Source organism: Erpetoichthys calabaricus, chromosome 9 (genome assembly GCF_900747795.2).
Source record: "Erpetoichthys calabaricus chromosome 9, fErpCal1.3, whole genome shotgun sequence".
Classification (NCBI taxonomy): domain Eukaryota; kingdom Metazoa; phylum Chordata; class Cladistia; order Polypteriformes; family Polypteridae; genus Erpetoichthys; species Erpetoichthys calabaricus.
This window is the reverse complement of record NC_041402.2, coordinates 88,725,604-88,746,133: the sequence shown is the minus strand read 5'-3', so window position 1 is coordinate 88,746,133 and position 20,530 is coordinate 88,725,604. Positions and strand designations below refer to the sequence as shown.

The following is a 20,530-nucleotide window of genomic DNA, read 5'->3' as shown; positions in this document are numbered from 1 at the left end:
GGAGGAAGATTTCATGTCAATGTGCATCGTAAAACCAATGTTGTATCTCCATTACATAGATGACATCTTCATAATCTGGACTGCCAGTGAGAAGGACCTCCTCCATTTTCATAATGAATATAATTCGTTTCACCCCAATATAAAGCTGAAGCTGAATTACTCAAAAACAGAAGTCAGCTTCCTTGACACCACCGTTCAACTGAAAGACAACACCCTTGTAACTTCTGTTTTTCACAAACCAACAGATAGACGGACTTACCTGATAAGTGATAGCTTCCACCTCAAGCATATAAGGTGCTCCATTATTTTCAGCCAAGCAATATGGTACAATCGTATTTGCTCAGACCCAACAGACCGGGATAAACAACTGCAGGAGCACAGACAAGATTTCATCAGACAATGTTACACCCCCAAAACAACAGACACTCAAATAAGAAGAGCTACTGCCATACCCAGAAACAACCTTCTGGAATATAAAAACAAAGACAACAAGAACCACATCCCCCTTGTTGTCACCTACAACCCACATCTTGAAACACTTCGAAAAATTATAAAAGAACTTCAGCTAAAACTAAACAATGACCAAGCACTGAAAAATGTATTCCCTGAACCTCCCCTCCTGGCATACAGACAACCACCAAACCTTCAAAAACTAATTGTTCGAAGCTCCCTAAGTGAACCAACAGAAAATGGCACATCTACATGTCTACAGAAAAGATGCAAAACATGTGCCCATATTTATGATACAGACCGTATAGTTATACCACACTGCCGACTTAAAATCACATAAAGGGATCATTTTCCTGCAGATCATCTAATGTAGTCTACCTAATTCTCTGCATGAAATGTCCTGACACTGCACTCTATGTGGGAGAAACTGGACAAACACTCCGCCAGAAAATGAATTTACACAGGTTCCACATTAAACATGGCAGTACAGATGTTCCTGTAGTGGCCCACTTCAACAGCCATGGACACTGTGAAAGGGACTTTAAAGTCACAGTGCTTATGGGCAACTTCAAAATACAGCAAGAGAGAAAAGAATGGGAAGTTAAACTCATGCTAAAATTTAATACATTACAACATGGCTTGAATAAAGACAAGAGTTTTATGGCCAGATATGAGGATTGTTTACTCAGAATGACAGACAACCTGTCTACAGATCCACATTGTTTTGAAAAACTTATTACAAACTTCAAAAGACTTTGTTGGACAGTTATCTTATCCAAAGATCTTGACCATACATTGTTCTTCTCTCTCTTGTTAAATTAACCCTAGCATAGATAGATAGATAGATAGATAGATACTTAGCATGAATGAATCTATTAATTTTTTACATTTAAAATTTCTCATTTAAAGATCTACCAATGTTGTTTCTTGTCCTAGAGTGTGTAAATAAACACAGGGAACTCCAGTATCTTTATTACATCTTGCCTGAAGAAGGGGCCTGAGTTGCCTCGAAAGCTTGCATATTGTAATCTTTTTAGTTAGCCAATAAAAGGTGTCATTTTGCTTGGCTTTTCTTTATACGAGGATATATATCTTGCTATGGCCTGTTCTCTAATCTAGGTCTAATACATACTGTCCATTGCATCCAGTTCCACCTGGATAGGCCCTGGTTCTGTGCAACCTTGAAATGAAAAAGTTGGAAAATAATTTTTAATTTCATGTATAGTGTATAAAAAAGAGAAGTAATATTCAGCCACAACCTCAACTACCTTGGGACCTTCTGCCCACAATATTTGCATCACCCTTCACTAATGCAAAGACGCAGAATCAAATGTTAACCCCTTTTCTCCAGAAACAACATATTAAAAATTGAATTGCATATGTTGTAATTACCGTGAAAAGTCAAAGGTAAATTTAAAAGAACTGTGTTACAGCAGCCGGTCAGTAGAGGCCAGCACTTAGGAGTCTCGATATGTGTGTGTTCGGGTGGACTCCGCCATAGAAAACCGGTATCGTTGGCGGATAAGTTACTCGGCAGAGTGCAGGCAACAAAATTAAAAAGGAAAGGAAAGGCGGCTGACAAAGAGGCAGAATGTCTTGTCAGCTGACGAAAACAGAAGTTATGACATAAGGAGTCGTCTGAAATGAGCAGCGCGCGGTGCCTGTCGCGTCGCGTGGAGGTGAGTTCACGCGAGAGGCTCGTGGCCGCGCTTATTTGTGAGAATAATAAAAAAAAAAACCAGTCCTTCCCATACTTCACGAGAACTCTTAAATCACAGCCGTTTGTGTTGATCTTAAGTTTCCTTTTTGTGTTTTTGCTTAGCTAACGAGGGAATAGGCTAGGCGGACAAGTTTGATGTACATTTTCTCTAAATGCTCGCGGATTACGAGCCACCCTGGGGATCTTAGGACGCTCTCGGATGTTTTAATTGCAGCCCCACGAAGTCACGTGTTACACTAAACGCACAGCGGTGTAATGGGAGAGGCGAAACTCCATCAAATGTGCCGCATTTGCAAAATCTCAACTTTCCAATTCCTTTCATGTGGGCGTTGGGATATGTGAAACAACCGGATTTCTAATAGCACGGCTAATATCCCAATTACCTTTAAAAGTCTCCTTGTGTACTCTTGATCCGGCGCTTGCGGTTTGGGATTTTGTATTGTGAATCGAGAGTTTTTGGCAAATATCTTAAAAGCTTTACCTTCTACAATAGAGCTGGGCAGGAGATTAATTACATTTATTTCTATAAAAAATACTTGTATACAAGGTACACACTATTAGATTCCATATAGCCAAGTGAAAAAGTAGGTGCATCGCATGGAAATTGTTGCCTTTTTCAACATATTTGAACAGACAAATAGTAGATCCCCATGAAAGCAGTGCGTGTAGATAAAGGTGATATATAGTACTTGAATAAAAACGTAAGGAGAATTTTTCTTTTTGATCATTTATTGACCAAAATTATCAAATTTAATTTTCCATAGGGGAATAAATTCCACCCATGGCCTCAGAAGCTGTTATTATCCCCTTTAGCAGAAACCTTTTATCGATTAATAAATAGATGGAAGAAATTAGAGAAAATGTAGAATGGTGGTCAGATTAACAAATAGAAGACGAAATGAGAGGAACAATGAGAGCGTGAACATTTTTTAAACGTTACTGCAAAACCTATCGGTGTACTTAAAAAAATATGCAGAGGTAGTAAGAGAGTGTGCAGTCCAGTAAAAGTGAATATATTTTCCACCTGTCTACATATGGCCAATGAATCCCCTCACACCAGACTTCATGGTAGCCAGAGTTCTGCTCCTCAAGTCTTTATCATCTATTTAAATTTACGGCTTCTTACTTAACTGTAAAAGCTCAATTGTCAGTCTATTGTCCCATAAGGTTCATATCGCAAAAGAAGATCCACTCATTTTCTTTTACAATTTACTTTAGTTTTATTACTGTTGTATTTTGATTTGTGAATTTCCCCTTGGGATTAATAAAGTATCTATCTATCTATCTATCTATCTATCTATCTATCTATCTATCTATCTGAAACTGGCTTCGTTCATCAACTCTAACAGTGCTAACTTTTACTTTGCTGTTTTGTTTACCCATTTATATAATCAGTCTTGGTTTATATTCTGACTGAAGCTCTGGGTAGACTTGGAATTTCTGGCTTCTCTCTGCTTTTACCAAGTATGAGAATTATTTTGCAAACTTCCTTCACTGCTACCACAGTCTATCTTTATATATCTATATTTAGCATTTCTCTGTCAATGTTTTGTTCCATGAAAAAGTCCATCCATCCCATACTGAACCTGTCTTAATTCATTTCTGTGTCATGCAGAGCAGGAGCCTGCCTTGGCAGCGTCTAGTGCAAGACATGATCCACCCCTGGACTGTTTGGCAATCTGTCATAGGGTACACTTATACCCACATTCATTCTGTTTTTAAAGTTTCTGATAAACCTAAACAACATGTCTTTGTGAGGTTTGAGAAGAACTTAAATAATAATGCAGCTTGTGGACAAAATGTTAAAGTCACACAGTTGGCCAGTTTTATTTTTGCTACTTCAGAATAAAACATTTTGCTCTCTTTATATGTAAATGCCAAAAACTAGGCACTTAGCAATACATTGTTTGGGGATATTCCATACAGTGTGTCTGTGCTGAACTTGTAGTCGGTCAGCATTTCAGGATGTATTCCAGTGATAGGCTTCTTTCAGTGCACATTATAATCTTTTAAAACAAATATTTTATGTGAATCATGTTTTATTAGTCAGTTTTCTTAACATTAAATTCGACTAATAAATTAGCATCATCAAAATATATGACCTGCGGTGGGTTGGCACCCTGCCCGGGATTGGTTCCTGCCTTGTGCCCTGTGTTGGCTGGGATTGGCTCCAGCAGACCCCCGTGACCCTGTGTTCGGATTCAGCGGGTTGGAAAATGGATGGATGGATGGAAAATATATGACTATGAATGTGCTATTTCTCAAGACTTGCTGACTTGAAGCACTGAAAAGACAACCTACATGTTATTTACATGAGCAAAGATATATTGACTGTGTTTAACCAAAGATAAAATATTCTGAGAAGAGCAGCAGAAGGATGCCAGCGCAGTTAACAAGTTTTGGGCAGAAAACCTCAATGTAAAAGTCTAAATAAATAAAAACTTAAAGGTACATTAAGTAGTATGCAGCATTCAAAAAGAACATCTCACTAAAGCCTTACTTCACTTGGCAACATCAGGCTGCAAGATGTAGTAGCAAGTGCTGAAACCAGAAGGTTGCAGGTTCAATTTCTGCTTTACTGTCTTCATTTACCCGCCTTCCTGTGTGCCAAGCATAAAAAATGTTCTCTAAACAGTTGCAACTTGTTTTGACATAACAAGTCACATGTGTTAAAGAAATTATCCCAATATACAACAATATTAATCCTGTTACCCCCTGCCGGACATGTATCCTACAACCTATAAACATCAGAATCTTCCTTTCGGTAGGTCAAGTACATTATAAACCCTTCACATATTCAGAAATCCATGTGAGATGGCACAGTTGCAAGTATTACAGTTTTCAGAGACCACTTGTGATACAGTGCAGCTACAGTACTTGTCTGCAATCCTTACAGCATCTAGTTTTGATATACCATTTAATCTCCATTCTGCCACCACAGCATACACTAGGATCTCAGACCTATCCCTTCATTTCCTCCTCATTATCCAGACCTAAACTGGTCTTGCTGGTGTGCTGATGCATAAACTGCCTCATATCACACTGAGCGGGTCTTGCATTTTATTAATACTTGATTTAAAAGTAGTAATAGAATGTCTAGGCATGCTTGATAATTATTGAGGTCTGCAGAGTGTGGTTACATTTTTAATGTTATAGATACTGTAGTTGTAAGGTACTTTAGTAAAGTAAATTTTTGAATTGGTGATAAAACTGACAGAATAAGGATTGAGAAACTAGTTTGGGCTGCATGGCCTATTCTCATCAATATTCTTCCTAAATTCTTAAATTCTTTACTTAAAGAACTCCTTACAGTTGGTTATTGACCATACAGTATAATACCTACAGCCAAATACTGTGAAATTCACACTTAATTCAGTTTTGGGTCATATGTGTTTGGTGCAGATAGGATCAGGGTCAGGTGGCAATGGGCAAAAAACAGGCAACAACCTTGGGCTGAGTGCCAGTCTATCCACAGGACTCTGACACCCACACTCATTCACTCACACTGTGGCCAATTTAGAGTCACTGGTCTAATCTGCAGCTTTTTGGGGATTTGAGTAGAAAAGACACTGAGCCATGCATACAGTGGGAGAATATACAGATGAGACATATTATACGGTGTATCTAATTTAAAGGTACATGCTGAACCTTTTCTTTTGCCAGTGTAGTACTTGCTCTGCTTTGGAGGTCTGTGATTACCCCATGTTTTCTTACACTTTGACAGCTGGATGTTAATTCAAATGGTAATTCAGAGTTATACAGTAGCTTACATTTTATCATTTGTTTGTCTCATTCTATCTGATTGATATTTGGACATAGTAAAAATAAAGTCCTACCTTTGTCTGGGAGCCATGACATTTCAGATCACATCAATAACATAATTAGTACAAGGCCAAGACTCCATTTGTTTACTGTCAAAGAGTGAATTTGCTGTTTTCTTTGGAACAGAGGAAAGAAAATACATGCAGAAATAATAGAGTTGGAAACATGGGTAACAGTACTTGCTATTCAAGGAGCATGTTTTTATTTTTAATTGACCGGTCATAACTACCACTGCACCAGTGCTGTCCTTAACCAGCTTGTGTTTTTTTTTTTTTTTGTTCATCCAGCGTTGAGTTGCTTTACAACATACTTATTTCAGTAGTAAAAGAACAGTCACAGAGGAAGTAAAGTGTATCAGGAATAGTAAAGGGGAATTAAAAATACAGATACTAAAACAGTAGCTGCTGTAAACTTGCATTTTTCTGATGTCTTCACATATGAGTATGTGGATAACCTACCAGGATTAACAGTGACTACTAAGGAGGTACTGGATAATTTGGTAATTGTAGAAGGAGAAGTACTGATTAGATTATATAGGGTGAAATCAAACAAATCACCAGTACTAGATAATATTTACCCTCGTATTATTAAGGAGGTTAGTGAGTGTATAAATAAACCCTTGACGTATATTTTTAGGAAGTCACTGCCCACTAGGGAATATCTGACGGACTGGAAAATGTCAAATATTATCTCATTATGTAAAAAGGGTGATCATGCAGATCCAAATAACTACAGGCAAGTGAGCTTAACATGCATTGCACGTAAATTATTGGAGTTATTAAGAAAAAGATAGAACAATATATTGCAAGAACATGAGTTTTACTGAACAGTATTTGATAAGGTCTCTCATGAGTGGTTGCACATCAAACTAAAAATGTTGGAGTTCAGGATGTAGTGTGTAAATGGGTGCAAAACTGGTTCAGACACAGGAAGCAGAGGGTAATGGTGCAAGTAACCTTATCAGAATTGGGTGATGTTAGAAATGGTGTCACACAGGGGTCAGTTCTAGGGCTGCTGCTATTTGTAATATATATACTGTAAATGAACTGGATAGGAATATAAATAACAAGGAAGTTAAATTTGCAGATGATACCAAGCTAGGTGGATTGGCAGATAATTTAGAATCCACTGAATCATTACAAGAGGGACTTTTTACAGCATATAAGCTTGGGCAGATTTGTGGCAGATGAAATTTAATGTAAGTACATGTAAAGTTTTAAATGTAGGAAGTAAAAATGTTAGGTATGAATACACAATGAGAGGTCTGAAAATAGAAAGTATGCCTTATGAGAAGGATTTAGGAGTCATTGTGGACTTTGTCACTATCAACTTCCAGACAATGTTCAGAAGCCATTAAGAAGTCTAACTGAATGTTAAGTTACTGTATATGGGCAATATGTAGAGAATAAGTCAAAGGAGACTGTGCTCAAGCTTTATAAAATATTGGTTAGACCTCATTTTAAGTACTGTGTACAGTTTTGGTCTCCAGGCTACAAAAAAGACATGCAGCGCTAGAAAAAATTCAAGAGAAGAGTGACTAGGCTGAATCTGGGGCTACAGGGGATCAGTTATGAAGAACGATTTAAAGAGCTGAGTCTTTTCAGTTTAGGCAAATGGAGATTAAGAGGAGACATGATTGAAGTATTTAAAATTATGAAGGGAAGTGGTACAGTGGATCGAGACAATTACTATAAAATGAGTTCAGCAAGAACATGGGTGTACAGTTGGAAACTTGTTAAGGGTAAATTTCACACAAACCTTAGGACATTTTCTTCACTCTGGGAACCAAAGACACATGGAATAAGTTACCAAGTAGAGTGGTACACAGTTGAACTTGAGAGACGTTCAAAACTAAACTTAATGTTATTTTGGAACAATTAAGTGGATAGGACTGGTGAGCTTTGTTGGACTGAGTGGCATGTTCTTGACTAGATTGTTCTAAATATGTTCATTAATGAAAAAAATGATGATTACCCTGCTTGTAATAAGCATTTTTTCAGATTTGCTTCTGATGTATTTAAAAAATGAAGACACTATGGAAAAGAAGCAGGTAGCAAGGTGTCCTGTTTCTGCCTTTCTTCCTGCAGTAGAAGACAAAGTCCTAGAAAAATTGACAGAGATCCCTATAAGCAGGAGCAAGGTGTATACCATGCTTGTGTGGTTTGGAGTGGTGGCTCTAAGGCTAGGCATCTGCACCGGCAATCGGAAGGTGGCCATTTCGAATCTTGTAAATGCCATAAGTGAATCTACTCTGTTGGGCCCTTGAGTAAGGCACTTACCCTACAATTACTTTGTCCTGGGTATGACATTAATCTGCATCCAGCCCTTCAAGCAGGTCTTCCAACTTACAGGGAAAACCTAGGGGTTGGTGGCAGGGTTGGCACTCCAGCCACTGTAAAAAATAAACAAACAAATAAATAAAAAAATCTTATACTGTCCCAGTGTGGTGCTGAGGTGTCACCCGCTGCACTCAGGTACCAATCCAGTTGGTTCGTCGTGTGGTGGATGTGGCAATGCACTATCAGCACGTGCTTCCTATCTAAGTGTGGAAGAATGATACAATATGACCTACTGTATATGAAGAGAGTGTCTCAGAATTAACTACTCAGTTGGCATTGAAATAGTTGGATAAGTTGGAGAAGTCCATCAGGTAAGTAGGTGGAAGCAAGGTGGTTTAGTACAGTGTATTAAAACACCCCTTGTGTATATCATGAAGGGTAGGCACATCGGGTGCTACCAAGACTGATTTTCCCTTTTAATTGAAAATTGTGGTTCTGGAGTGCAAAAGGGTGCTGCCACTGAGAGATCTGAGATATGACAGAGCAACAGCATTTCACAAACCATACCTGATTCCAGAAGTGTTTCTTCAAACGACTCTGGAAATTGCACTGGGCTGGGGCTTAAAAAGAACTTCATAACATGAACATATTTGAGTGTTATGTCTGGGAGGAAGAAAAGGAAAGAGTATAACTGGCACGAGGAAGAAAGGCCATAAAGGGTGAGAGACAGAGAGATAACAAGAAAGACCTCTCTGTGGTACTTTTGAGTTAATAAATGCACCTTTTTCATATTTTGGCTTCAGTATCATTACAGGATCACAGAAGCTGTTAGAGTACCTCCTATTATTTATAGCATATTATCATGCAACCTTATTTTGTCTGTAGGTTTATTATTCTGAAAGACATCTTATAATGAAAGAATTGCTTTAAACCAGTGCATTAAAGTTTAATGGTTAAACATCTCAGAAAAACAAAGGGTCATGATAACAGTTTCTATTCTTAGTACAGTGAACCCTCGCTATATCGCGCTTCGCCTTTCGCGGCTTCACTCCATCGCGGATTTTATATGTAAGCATATTTAAATATATATCGCGGATTTTTCGCTGCTTCGCGGGTTTCTGCGGACAATGGGTCTTTTAATTTCTGGTACATGCTTCCTCAGTTGGTTTGCCCAGTTGATTTCACACAAGGGACGCTATTGGCAGATGGCTGAGAAGCTACCCAACTTACTTTCTCTCTCTCTCTCTCTTGCGCTGATGTAGGGGGGTGTGAGCAGGGCGGCTGTTCGCACACCTAGACGATAGGGACGTTCCTACCCTCTGTGTGCAGCTGCTTCCTGAAGGACATGCTGCACGGTGCTTCGCATACTTAAAAGCGCAAAGGGCACGTATTGATTTTTGTTTGAAAAACAAACTCTGTCTCTCTCTCTCCCTCCTCCTGACGGAGGGGGTGTGAGCTGCCGCCTTCAACAGCTTTGTGCCGCGGTGCTTCGCATACTTAAAAGCAAACAGCCCTATTGATTTGTTTACATTTACATTTACAACATTTAGCAGACGCTCTTATCCAGAGTTTTCCTCTGTCTTTCTGACAGACTCTGCTCCTGACGCGCACTCCTTTGAAGAGGAAAATATGTTTGCATTCTTTTAATTGTGAGACAGAACTGTCATCTCTGTCTTGTCATGGAGCACAGTTTAAACTTTTGAAAAAGAGACAAATGTTTGTTTGCAGTGTTTGAATAACGTTCCTGTCTCACTACAACCTCCTGTGTTTCTGTGCAAATCTGTGACCCAAGCATGACAATATAAAAATAACCATATAAACATATGGTTTCTACTTCGCGGATTTTCTTATTTCGTGGGTGGCTCTGGAACGCAACCCCCGCGATGGAGGAGGGATTACTGTATTGTAAGTATAATTCAGAAATGTTCTCAAAATGACGTTTAACCACATCTTTGAATTGTACTTTTGCTTTGTCATAGTGATTCATCTTTAAGGCAGTACCCAGAACATGGTGTAGTTATATTAAACATGAGTGAGTCTAGCACCACACAAAGAAGTTTCATTGGCAGTACTCCAGTGATGGAGTATGAAACAGACTCACTGTTTGTTGGTATTAAGATGGTTGATTCAGGCTAAGTGCCAACCAGATATCCTCCTAAAAAAAGCATCACAAAAGGCGTACTTTGTGTTTTTTTTTTTTTATTATAAATCTACTTGGCTGTATATCAGTTGTGAGAGGGTGCCCTGTAGGCAAGAGTTGGCAATGAGCCATCTGTTTGGCATAGACAAAGGCTCATATAGGGACTTCAAGGATGAATGTGAGTCACAAAGGCAGGAGAAGAGGTTCTGCTTGCTCCCAGTGTGGAAATAAAGGAACTCCAGGAAAGGTGGTATACTCTGTATGTGCTCTAGATACCTTGGTAGGTTAACAGAGTTATTAGGGGGAGAAAAAAAAATAAGTGAATGATGGCCTGGGTGAAAGCTTGTGGTATTCCCTGGTGTAGCTAATCATGGAGTAGGTAATCGTACAAACAACATGTAGGAAACGAAAACTCATTTCAGCCAGGTAACAGCAAGGGGGTCCTCTCTTTAAAAACGTGATGTAAATTACCTACTAGGATGTGAAACCTGGACCATTATGGGTAGCCGAATGCTCAGGAGACCATTAGAGGCAGTTTAAACCTTGCATTCCTTGTAAAAAAAGTAGTACAGCCATTGACTAGATTGGCAAGATGCAATTATGGCAACGGGTGTGAAGGCAATGTGTGAGCAGTGGTTTATTGAGATTATGTTGTGGAGGAGAATTGGAGAAACCTTTGCTCATTATTGTGTTGTATAAATAAAGTAATATTCCTCGGTGACTTTCTCAATAATTAGGTTTCAAATGCACAACTACTTTTAACCACCTAAATGTCTTATCACATTCTGAAATCGAGGGCCAATCTTCAGATGCATGACATGACACTAACATACTGCAGTTTTCACATACACAAAAATACACACACTCAATAATTCATATTTTGATGTAATTAATTTGATTCAATGTGCAATCATTTAACTGCAAAGTCAATCATTCTTTTGTCATATTGCTAAAGAATTTAGAAAAGTAATTCTATTTTCTGAATATGTGGTTAATGTGTGTTCGTATTTTTATTTAGATGTGGCTGATACTATGGAATATGATGAGAGACTCGCTCGCTTCCGACAAGGTCACCTAAACCCCTTCAACAGAGAATTAGAAGAAAACAATTGCTCACGCACTGGTAAGTAGATAAGTAGCATTGCTATGTGTTTGTCTGGCTAAACAATGAAATATGTTTTAAGAATATTTCACACTGGAATACCAACTTGGATTGCAGCATAGTGTGGTGAAAATTCCTACATTGGTATGACATTTATCAATCAACTTTCCTGTAGGAATTGACTTGCATAAGTGGCATGAAAAAAGTGAGGTGTACAATTTTAATCCAAGAACAATACATATTGTTAATGTTTAAATTCTGTTTAAAGCTAGACAATTGATTACAAATTTATTGGTTTGCTTCCTTTCATTTGATCAAATAACAATTCCTAGCAGCTCTTTTAGTGTTGACAGTCCTATTGAAAATTTCTGGAAAACACCTTGCAAGTATTAATTTTAAAATCTGTTTATTTTGAAGTTTGTCACTGATACCCTTTGCCGACTTCATGGCCTTTGTAGGTTGCCAAGATTTTTAATTAAAACAATCATCTTGATTTTTTTTTACAGTATTGTGAAATTAAATACAAGTTCAGCTTACTATCTGGGATAAAAAGGGCAGATATTACTATCTGGGATAGAAAGTTAGTGTGAGAATAGTATTAGAGCGTGCACAGGTAAACATTTCTTAATAATAAGTAGCCTACTTAGATGCAATGGGTAGTGTCAAAATGTTAGAAAATTTTAACAACCTTGCACAGCTTAAAATAGCGTATACAGACTGATCAAATTGATTCGTTATTTAAGAAAAATTAAAAACTGTCATCAATAATTAGCATATATTGATTGAATTGATTTTTAATTGCATGGCCCTTGTTGAAGTAAAGGTGTCCAAATAACATAGTGCATAGAGTAATATAAATCAGATGCTTAGTTTGTACAAATAGATGCCCACAAGCTTCACCTGTAAAAGCCTTAGTGCTTATTTAATTATCCAGTTTTCATTTTAACCACTTTGTGCTTCATGACTCTTCACTGACATGCTTAAGAATGGTGTGTATTTATCCATGAATGCGTTTTCTATTAGAAACTTATAAAATTAGTCAGCATTTACTGAGAGGTTTGCTTTTCTGATTTGATGTTTTTTCTTTACGTGCTCATAAGCACTTGAAGACTTAGGTAGAGGTGGGAATTTGTTTTTGTTTTTTTCAGATTTTTTTTGTATCATACTATACACATCATTTTTTTATAGATTTTATATGTGTTTTTGTTTATAAACTGTAGCAGACTTGTTAACTGTTATATATTTTCTGTAGTCAATCATTTGTATTCCACCAGTTTATTTAACATAGTATTTGGAAAAATTAATATTTATTGAATGATATATACTTTTGATTAAGCAAATCAGTTGTAACATTTAAGTTATTAAATAAGGTGATAGCTTATTTATTTGACTCTTAAAATGTATAAGTGGACATTTTTGTAGGTTTTTGAAAGCTGTATGCTTAAAGATTAGTTTATAGTTTTCTTTTTTTAACATGAATAATGATTAAAAATTGCTGGTATGTAAAAGGCTACCTAAGTTGAATCAAAAAGGTTCTTTAGTTAATGTTAGACTGTGAGAAAGTCTGTGAATATACAGCTTTTTTTGCTCTGTTAGTCTAAATGCACAAATGTTAAAAGCTAACAGGATTGAGATATTGAGATTGCAATGAGGAACAGAAACATACTCTGATCTTCTCTTGGGGTTAAAGAACATTTCCTATATTACAAAGCTTGTGATCTAATACAAACCACGTTTCGTAACTTGTTTCTCTCCTACTTTCATGGTGTGGGCTTTCTTCCTTGGTGTAAGATCACAGAAGCACTGCCTAGCTTGTTAACTGTTCAGAACTTGATCAGACAGGTGGTGTTGCTGTAACTGTTGTCTCCAGTGGCAAGTACTCGAAGACTGTTCAAGATGCTGTTCTGTGAGGTTTATGCAGGTAGATGGAATATTCATGTGCCTTTTTCTTTTGTTAGATGTGTGCCATCTTTAAGTTAATGTTTGTGTGTTTACTTGATTCTTAATATTTAACTGAATGCAATTTTAGGAGTAGAACAGCTGCTATGCTGTAACATATTCCAAAGTATGATAAAATATGCCCTCAATTTACCTTATATAGGGTGATGGGAGTACATTTAATTTTTATGATGTAACATTACTTGGAGTGTATGCCGTGTATATTCAAGAAAATTAAATTGGTAAAGATTTAAAAGATACTCTCTGTGTTTCAGGTTAAGAATGTAAACTTGTAGTGTTTTCAAAAAGCCACTATAGAATATTTGTACATTTGTCATGTTTTTACCTTTCAAACTGTAGACAAACACATGTTAGTTCATGTTCCATTTTAAGGAGGCGCCAGAGGAATTCAAATAGAAAAAACTTTTCACATTCCTTAAAGGATTGTCAGAGACATGTCAAACAAATTTAAGCTATAGAAGCATTTTGATTTTTGTCTTATTTAATGAACTAGTGCAATTTCTAAATTTATTATGTGAATGTATACTGTATCTTGTGATTTAATAGTAATGTTGTCCCTGTTCTCTTCTCTGCAAATGTTTGAAAAATACAGATTACTGTTATTTGCAGGATAAGCACTCTTAGTGAATAATTTATACTTGTTATTTTTATTATTGTTATTTTATGTACGTTACAAACATCTGAGGAACAAATGTCATTTTTACCAAAACAGAATACCAAAAATACTTACAATAAAATGAATATGTATTCTGGTACACTTGCAAAATTAAAGATATTTTGTCAGTGGTTATTTGGAACCACATTGTGATCTGGAAACTTTATAAGCAAGTTTAAATAGGGGCAGTGCAGTTTAAAAAAAAAAAAATTAAAAAAAGTTTATTACAACAAATTTAATTTGGAAATAAGTTAAAAGAAAGCTGTAATATATGGGTAAAGAACAGTATTTTTATATACACCATAATGTGATACTGAAATGTGTGAATTATATAGTCCTTTTTCAAAAGATTAATTGGGTTTACCTGTATTTCTAGGAAGAGTGACATTTCATAAAGATAAATACTGATTGTTAAGAAGTAAAGAATATGTCAAACATTAATTTAGCTCTATTATTTAACATATAATAGGAATATTTAACAAAAATACAGTTATCCCCCGTGATTTAAGGGGGTTAGAGGCATAGGACACCCACAAATGTGAAAATTCACAAATACATTTTGGGCCTATGATTATTGTATATTCTAAGTTCATTAAACTAAATAAGATGCAAAAAGTTGCGAGAAAAGTGAGATAGAATGATCACTGCACAAGCAAATCATGTGTATGAGGCTCACTGTCAAGACAAAGCTCATAGTTCAGCAGTTCTATAGTAAACTGTAAGTTTTACAATTTTTAACTTATTGTGATAAAGTTGTGTGTATATTTATTGTTGTAAATGACAAAACTGATTAATATTACAGATAGAAAAGAAATCCAACAGATCAACAAACACTCTCTTCTCAGTCTAGTTTTGCAGATGTAATGATGGTGGAGTAGATATGAAATCCCCTATGAACAACCTCCTGAAAGTTTTATGTAATGTTGTGATGCCGATGTAAATGAAGATTTGTAGAAGTTGGGAACACTCCCCAGACAAAATCACACAAGCAAGCAAGCAGGCACGGGACAAGAACATAAATCCAGAGAAAACTGTTATCTGATGGATGTAATGTTAATCCAGTTGTGCAGTGGAGCACTGAAACAAAAAGACATCGCTGATTGCAATCCTGCATGCTTCTTATTACTCAGTTTTAAAGCTAGTGCAGCAATGGTCAAAACTGTCCTGTGATGCAGTACTCCTGGGGTTGCTGGGATTTACAGCTAATGTCAGTAGCACAACTACAGCATTGCCTGTAGCTTTCAGTAACAGGTCACAAAACTCTCAAAATAATTTCCATTTAATAATTGAAGACAAATCCACTAAGACCTGTGAATTTCAAGGGCCAACCTGTATTTTGTATCGTTTTATATACTTTATATTAAGTAATAAATGAGTAAAAGGACAAATGGAAAATACAGTATAGGTGAAAAAAAATCTTTACTTACTATATTTACTTTATAAAGGAATAACTGTAATTCAGCAGTTATGCGTCTTTCACAAGTATTACATATTTAACAGTATATATTGTGTGTTTTTGGAGTACACTGAATAATGCTTCTTTTTTTGTTTGTTTGGCTATAAATATTTTGCATACGATTAATACATTTTCTCATCAATGGCGAGTGTTTTTGTCTTGACGACTTTTTAAGTGTGATTGTATATCAGACACTGTCAGTGCATTTCAGAGGTAATTATTGCTGTATTGTTACACTCATTAAACTGTATATACTTTTCCAATACAGGCATCTTCTTGAAACTGTGATAAGTAATGGTAAAGAAAAAATTAATTTTATTTAATTTTAAGTTTGTTAAATCGTCAAATATTCCTTAGAGCTCTTGGGCCTCATGTATAATGGCATGTGTAGAATTCATATTAAAACATGGCGTACGCACAAAAATAATTCAGATGCTTAAAAATTATGTGGGTATGCCAAGTTCCACATACTTCCCCTTTATAAATCCCAATGAACATGAAATTTAACACACATGCATGTGCCTAAGGCCCCCACAACTCCTCCCAGAATTTTGCATGTTTGAATACGGAAATCAATATAAAAAGCCCCTTCCCTATAGTGATTTAAGAGACGATGGCAAAAGCACATGAAAAAAAGAATAATTTCAGTGAATGCGAAGTGGAGGCAAGGAAAAACATACTCTTAGTTGGCTTAAGCAGTGGTATAAGCAACTAAAGGAAGTTATGGAGTGATACAGCATGGCAGAGACGCTCGAAAGTTGATGTTCAGAAAGTTGCACAGTGCCCAAAATAAAAAGGAAGTGGTCAGATGTCAAAGTCTCCATAAAAAGGCGAGTCGCAGACCACCGTCTGTTTATTCTGTTTCAGACAATATTACAAAAGCTGACTCCCATGCTGAGGATGAGATAATGGTCTGCTTTACCCAGCACATCTTTGGGCTCTGCCTTGGAAACTGCCAGATGACCATATGGCTGTGTGGTGAAGGATGCTGTTCTGGAGTCACAAAATGCAATAGTGGATGCTGTAAGAGATGTGGCCAGTGAACTAAGGAATGTAAGGGCTGTACTATGTGATATTGACCACAAATTAAATGAATTGGTTAAAAATTAAAAGCTGCATCTTATTACCTGTTTTTACATCCTGCTAATTATATTCAAATGAAGTTGTAACACTGTCAAATATGGTAGGTCAGGGTCAGGTTCATCATGCTGCATTTCTTCAGGTACGGGCAAGCCACGATTGTGTGCCACATTATGCAGCACGTTACATGCTTCTACATTGCAACACATTTTCTGTGGACTATAGAACAGCACAATAGAGTGGAAATGCTTTCTATTTACATAATCAAATTAATTCTGAAGGCGCCTTTATAGTGTAGCGTCGGCACCAAGTGCCACAACAGATCAATTCTCTGCTTTTTACATTGCTCTTTGAGGTGACTTGCTGCCTTAAAAGGGCTGCTTCCCTTTTGCCACACAAGTAGAAAAAAACACCTGTGACAGTGTGAAGTTGCTGTTTTTATAGGATTTCCTGCTATATATGATATAATTTCAGCTCATTGTTTTAGTGATTCATCCCTGGCTGATGTAATTTGTCCAGCGCTGTTGCAGTAGCAATGTGCATGCAGTTGTCCGATTTGATTGCATTTGGAAAACTGGCTGTTGCTACGAATTGCGCTTTGATGTTTCCCAGTTCAACCACAGTATAAGGAGATCTTGTATCTGGATGACAAGCCGATAATACTATCCTATACTGCTGGCATGGAGTGCTTCAGTGATGTTTGTGAAATAACTGATCATCAGTAAGTTCACATTGAAAAGATCATGTGTCTAAAAACCAGAGGGTGGACAGAACTTGCAAAGGAGCAGGTAGAGCACAATTCCTCAAAGTCTGCCATTGTAAAGCTGCTAACAGTTCAGGACACAGCTCCAATAGAATGGCTCTTGGCAATTGAAATCAACTTAGAAGCCAGTCATCATTATACAGTATCAAAATACACACTCCCTTCTAATTCTTCCATTTGTGATGCCTTCTAACAACACTAAAGCAGCTATGGGTAGTTGGTATAGTTTGACCATTCAGTGCACCATTATATTATTACAGAATGATTACAATCAAATGAATTAAATCTGTAATTGATATGCAGTTAATTTCAGTGTATTTGATAAATCCCGTGTCATTGATTCAAATCTGAAAAAAAGGAAGACCACACAGAAACGGTGGCAATGCTTTGACGTTGGGGGCCACCAGTTTGCAAAACCAAGCAGAAACTTATATACACAGCACAGTGTGAGGCTGCCGTGAAAATGTGTGTGGCTTTACGCCACGTTTAATTTTTATACATGTCAAAGTGGGCATGAAAATGGTGTACGCAATATTTTTGTGCATATGCTCCGTTTATACACAAGGCCTCTGGTCAGTGTAACAAAGTCTGCAACGGTTTTCAATAGAACAATTGTGTTCAGTTAGGTTTCTTAGTGGCTGCCTATCATTATACATTCACTCAATGTGGTAGGCATGGACTACAGCGGATAGTCACTTGAGTTACTTAAGAAGATTATCTCTATATTTTCAGAGCCTAATGTTGCAAGCCTCAACATACACTAATAAAATAAGTATTCTGCTTTTGATACCTGAAAGTATTACACAAAAAAGATACAGCAATATTTTCTATCTGTAGATCAGAAAGCCAAAAGCCATTTGACTTTATTTCATGTACTAATGCTCCCTTCTACTCTTTCTGCTGCAGCTTATTCTCATCTTATTTCAAAATGTCTTTTACACATGTACAGTATTAACCAATACAGATGAGAATAATTTATGACAAACACAAATTTATAGTATCCATGAATTTGCACCCATCAACATGAGAAACTATAGATTATCATTTGTTCTGCCATGGAAATGTATGCAGTTTGACAGTAAGATGTACTATAAGATAAACAGAAAAACCCTTAGATGTATAGGAATTGAACCCAAAAACTGATATGTTGATTTATTAAGGATTTTAATAGCACAACATAGGCATTAATTAAATTATAAAACTGAAGTCAATACCTCAATAAACCTGGAGGAGGTTATTGTAAATAAAGGTAGAAAACAATTAACAAGACAGAGTAAAGCTAAAAAATCACTAACAAAACAAACAGGATTCCACGCACTGTACACATGTCTTGCTAATTTAGAGGGATTATCAGTGCCTATTATTTTGCTTTAGTATTTGTGTGTTTTGAAGCGTCTTTTGTACATACTTAAGCATGTCCTGTATATAATTAAATACCATTCAAGAATTTTCCACGTCTTTGCTTTAATAAACTCCTGGGTTGCTTTGGCTATATGTTTTGGGTCATTGTCCATCTGTATCATGAAACGCCGCCCAATCAATTTGACTACATTTAGCTGGATTTGAGCAGACAGTATGTCTCTGAACACCTCAGAATTCATTCGGCTGCTTCTGTCCTGTGTCACATCATCAATAAACACTAGTGTTCCAGTGCCACTGGTAGCCATGCACGCCCAAGCCATCACACTGCCTCCACCGTGTGTTAAGAGATGATGTGGTATGCTTTGGATAATGAGCTGTTCCACGCTTTCTCCATACTTTTTTCTTGCCATCATTCTGGTAGAGGTTGATCTTGGTTTCATCTGTCCAAAGAATGTTTTTCCAGAACTGTGCTGGCTTTTTTAGATGTTCTTTAGCAAAGTCTAATCTAGCCTTTCTATTCTTGCAGTGCACCCTCTGTATTTACTTTCATGCAGTCTTCTCTTTATGGTAGACTTGGATATCGATACGCCTACCCCCTGGAGAGTGTTGTTCACTTGGTTGGCTGTTGTGAAGGGGTTTCTCTTCACCATGGAAATGATTCTGCGATCATCCACCACTGTTGTCTTCCGTGGACGTCCAGGGGCCTCATGTATAACGGCGTCCGTAGAACTCACACTATAACATGGCGTAAGCACAAAAGCGGGAATGTGTGTACGCACAGAAAAATCCAGATGCAGGAATCTGTACGTACGCAAACTTTCACGTTCTTCCACTACATAAATCCCGATCAGCGTGAAAAGTAACGCACGTGCACGCACCTTCTGTCCCACCCCAACTCCTCCCAGAATTACGCCTCTTTGAATATGCAAATTGATATAAATAGCCTTCTGTGAAAAGACAATGGGAAAAGCACGGGAGAAAATATAAGAATTTCAGCGAATACCAAGTGGAGGCAAAGGAAAAACGTACTATTTGTTGGTTTAAACAGTGGTATAATCAACAAAAGGAAGTTGATCGAGTGACAGAGTGTCGGAGAAATTCGAAGGCTCAAGTTCACAAAGTCGCACAGTGCCCGAAATAAAAAAGAAATCACATATCAAAGTCGCCGTGAAAAGGCGAGTCGTAGCCCACCGTCTGAGTGTCATATGAAAGCTTATTAGGGTACAGACAAAAAAAAAAGGCACACAGTGGGGAAAAAAGCACAAAATGTCAACTTTAATCTCGAAATTTCCACTTTAATCACGTAGTTTATTTTGCCATTAAAGTAGAACATCATAAACTTCATCTTAAAATCGTTTAATTTACTAATTTCTCAAATCCCATTGTAACTAAAGTGGCATGTTAAATGCTTTGTTCTGTATTTGATCTTCTATGTGCTCTATGTGTGTGAATCACTACCTGCTTTTTAAACGGGTTTTCTCTTTCTCCGACAGGACACATAATCCATTACATTCGTGAAATTACAGCTCTCTGATTAATTAAAATACTGAGATGTATACGTGATATCTTTTTCATGATGATAGGAATGAAAGCATGTTTTTAAACATGGGAACACGGTGGCACAGTGCTTGTTCATGTCTCACGCAAGAGGCTTGCTGCGCCATGCGTGACCTTCAATGAAATAATTTATCACAGCAGTACTGTCTCTTTCAAACGTACTAACCTCCAATTCCTGTCCTTAC

The 20,530-nt window shown here is 37.0% G+C and overlaps 1 protein-coding gene across 3 annotated transcripts in view; it reads left to right on the top strand.

The window, feature by feature from the left end:
• The first annotated feature begins 1,933 nt into the window (after positions 1 to 1,933).
• The window catches only part of def8 (differentially expressed in FDCP 8 homolog), a 41,110-nt gene continuing 22,513 nt past the window's right edge, over positions 1,934 to 20,530 (top strand). Inside the window, exons 1-2 of one of the 3 annotated variants that reach the window (XM_028809848.2) lie at positions 1,934 to 2,129; positions 11,430 to 11,534. In XM_028809848.2, the coding sequence (XP_028665681.1) occupies positions 11,444 to 11,534 (91 nt within the window). In that variant the 5' untranslated portion in view covers positions 1,934 to 2,129; positions 11,430 to 11,443. Of the gene's footprint in view, positions 2,130 to 11,429; positions 11,535 to 13,351; positions 13,435 to 16,617; positions 16,637 to 20,530 lie in introns of those variants that run through there. The other 2 variants (XM_028809849.2, XM_028809850.2) reach the window with 2 other exon arrangements.